The sequence below is a fragment of the Gossypium hirsutum genome, chromosome D11 (genome assembly GCF_007990345.1).
Source record: "Gossypium hirsutum isolate 1008001.06 chromosome D11, Gossypium_hirsutum_v2.1, whole genome shotgun sequence".
In the NCBI taxonomy this organism is placed as follows: Eukaryota; Viridiplantae; Streptophyta; class Magnoliopsida; order Malvales; family Malvaceae; genus Gossypium; species Gossypium hirsutum.
In genome coordinates, this window is record NC_053447.1 from 23,145,390 (window position 1) to 23,148,167 (window position 2,778).

The 2,778-nt window shown below is 39.9% G+C and overlaps 1 protein-coding gene across 1 annotated transcript; it reads left to right on the forward strand.

The window, feature by feature from the left end:
- Positions 1–925: 925 nt before the first annotated feature.
- Positions 926–2,534, forward strand: LOC107957434 (probable galacturonosyltransferase-like 1). Its single transcript, XM_041106521.1, has 2 exons — positions 926–2,175; positions 2,309–2,534. The coding sequence occupies exon 1, from the start codon at positions 1,113–1,115 to the stop codon at positions 2,166–2,168; it is 1,056 nt and encodes a 351-aa protein (XP_040962455.1). The 5' UTR covers positions 926–1,112; the 3' UTR covers positions 2,169–2,175; positions 2,309–2,534.
- Positions 2,535–2,778: the final 244 nt, after the last annotated feature.

Here is a 2,778-nt window from a genome sequence, read left to right on the forward strand (position 1 = left end):
TAAGGTGAGAGTGAGAGGGAAGGCAAAATGTCTAGTTAAGAGAAGCATTTCCCACCAATTTCTTGGTTTCCATGTCCCTATCTCCTAACAAAAGTGAACTTCCGTTTTGTCTTTAATGATTACCTATGACTTGCTTAGGTGGCACTCTATGGACCCACATATTGCAGCCACCTGGACTGGGACGACGTTGCCTTGATAATATTATTTAGCTTTACTGCATTTTTAACTTTAGGACACCGGTAAGCTTCTGCATTTAATTTTTCACGGAATATGTGGATCAAATTAGAGACCAAAAGAATAAAATAATACTATTTTTAATGTTTTTTTTTTTGGTTACGCTGAACATGCAAATCCTTAGATTGAAGGCAAAAACTCTTGTGCTAGGGCTTTCCTAGACGTGGATGGCTCAACTAGATCGTTGATAATACGTCATTGTAAATTCAAGTTAACTACAATCCGCCCTTTTTGTCTATTTTTTTTTATATGGTGAAAAAGAATGAAAACCAAGAAAATTGGAGAAAGAATGTTTACATAATGGGTTCTAGATACAGTAAAAAGGCTAGTTTTAACGTATTTTCTTTCCCAACCTTACCATGTTTAATTAGCAAATCTTGAATGAAAGACATTCCATATCTTACCATAAAACGGAAACTATGTCGTAATGACCTGATTTGCTACCATATTTGTACTCATTAAACCCTATTACCATATAAATCACCAACTGACTTGACTGCAATTTTGTAATTATGTCAATCAATACAAGGAGCATTAAAGAAGAAGGTAAATATATGGTTTTAATTAATTTAATAGATTCATATGATTATTTTTAAGATTTAAAATTTAAATATATGTTGCTTCATTTTCAATATGCGATCTTTTTCTTTATAAAAAGGGAAAACATTTTGCAACAAGCAAATGTGAAGCCAAAGACTTGAGAGTTTGAGTTGTTTCAAAAACCTTTTACTTTGGGTGGCTGCAGCACCCCTTTTTTGGCACCGTGGGAACCAAGGATCCGTCCCCGCCCCCACTCTTAAAAGGGTTAATAAACGTAGTCTAAACACTTTATAGCCCTTTCTTAATTTCCGATATCCTCTTGGATTCCCTCCAACAAAATGCCTGAACCACATGGTCACCTCCACCGACACCACCTTCTTCTCCTCCTCTTCCTCCTCATCACTGCCACCAATTCTGCCCCTGCCTCCGCCACTACCACTAATTATCAAATATTCAAAGAAGCTCCACAGTTTTACAACTCTCCCGCTTGCCCTTCCTTGGACACCAATGAAATGTGCTCCCACCAAGCTGTCCATGTTGCAATGACCCTAGACGCTGCCTACTTACGTGGGTCAATGGCTGCCATTCTCTCCGTCCTCCAGCACTCTTCTTGCCCTCAAAACATCCGCTTCCACTTCATCCCCTCCTCCACAGCCAACCACCAACACCTCCGCCTCACTATCTCCCGCTCTTTCCCTTCCCTCAAGTTCCAAATCTACCCATACGACTCCTCCAAGGTGTCGGGACTCATTTCCACCTCCATCCGCTCGGCGCTTGACTGCCCTCTAAACTATGCCCGCAACTACCTCGCCAACCTCCTCCCACCGTGTCTCAGCCGAGTCGTTTACTTAGACTCAGACCTCGTCCTCGTCGACGACATTGCTAAACTCGCCGCGACGCCGCTCGGAGACCGCTCGGTTTTAGCTGCACCGGAGTATTGCAACGCCAACTTCACTTCCTACTTCACCCCAACCTTCTGGTCAAACCCAACGTTATCTCTAACATTTGCCGGACGCAAAGCCTGTTATTTCAACACTGGGGTAATGGTGATAGATTTGCAAAGATGGCGACAAGGAGATTACACTACCAAGATTATAGAATGGATGGAGCTTCAAAAGAGAATGAGGATCTATGAGTTAGGGTCTTTGCCACCGTTTTTACTCGTCTTTGCAGGGAATATAGCTCCAGTTGATCATCGATGGAACCAACATGGCCTCGGAGGAGATAACTATAGAGGATTGTGTAGAAATTTGCATCCTGGTCCAGTTAGCTTACTGCATTGGAGTGGGAAAGGGAAGCCATGGGTGAGATTAGATGCAAACAGACCTTGTCCTTTGGATGCTTTATGGGCTCCGTATGATCTGCTGCAAACACCATTTGCCTTGGAGTCCTAAAATTTTGGTATCTTAATTATTTTTATATATGATTACTCTATGTTTTCATATCTAGGCCTGAGATTTTTAGTTGGATGAGGCCATAGAACATACACACAACATAGATTTGAGTGTAAAATTAAGATGTTTCTCTCTTGCAGATGGTGGCAAATGTTGGGGGGGGGGGAGGTGTTCAATGTTCATAGATTATACAACAGAGCTTTAACAATCTTACTACATTAATCTACTTTTTGTTTTCTTTTCCATCTATGTAATTGAAAACAGTATATATAACAACTACAGCTATAGATCAAGAAGAATAAATTGGTTTCAAATTTTATGTTCATCTTCTCTTTTTAATTTCAATTGCTGCTTGATTGTTAAAGTGATGAGGTTGTTGAAGACAATATACATGTTCAGTAATTGGTTTCCATTTTCTAACAGTGCCCAGTTTGTTTACTACCTATATAATTCTTGCAGTTTCTAAATTTGAAGAGGAAGCTTTATCATGGGATACATGGTAATGGGTACAAATAATTTACTATTCTAACTTTTATTATTTATGGTTCTTTATTTTCTAATTTCCCTCCTTTACTTTTGGGGGTTGTTACTGTCCTGCCAAAGCTAGACA

Excerpts from the sequence above, each read along its gene's own strand:
- LOC107957434 (XM_041106521.1), top strand. The coding sequence starts at position 1,113 with ATGCCTGAACCACATGGTCACCTCCACCGACACCACCTTCTTCTCCTC.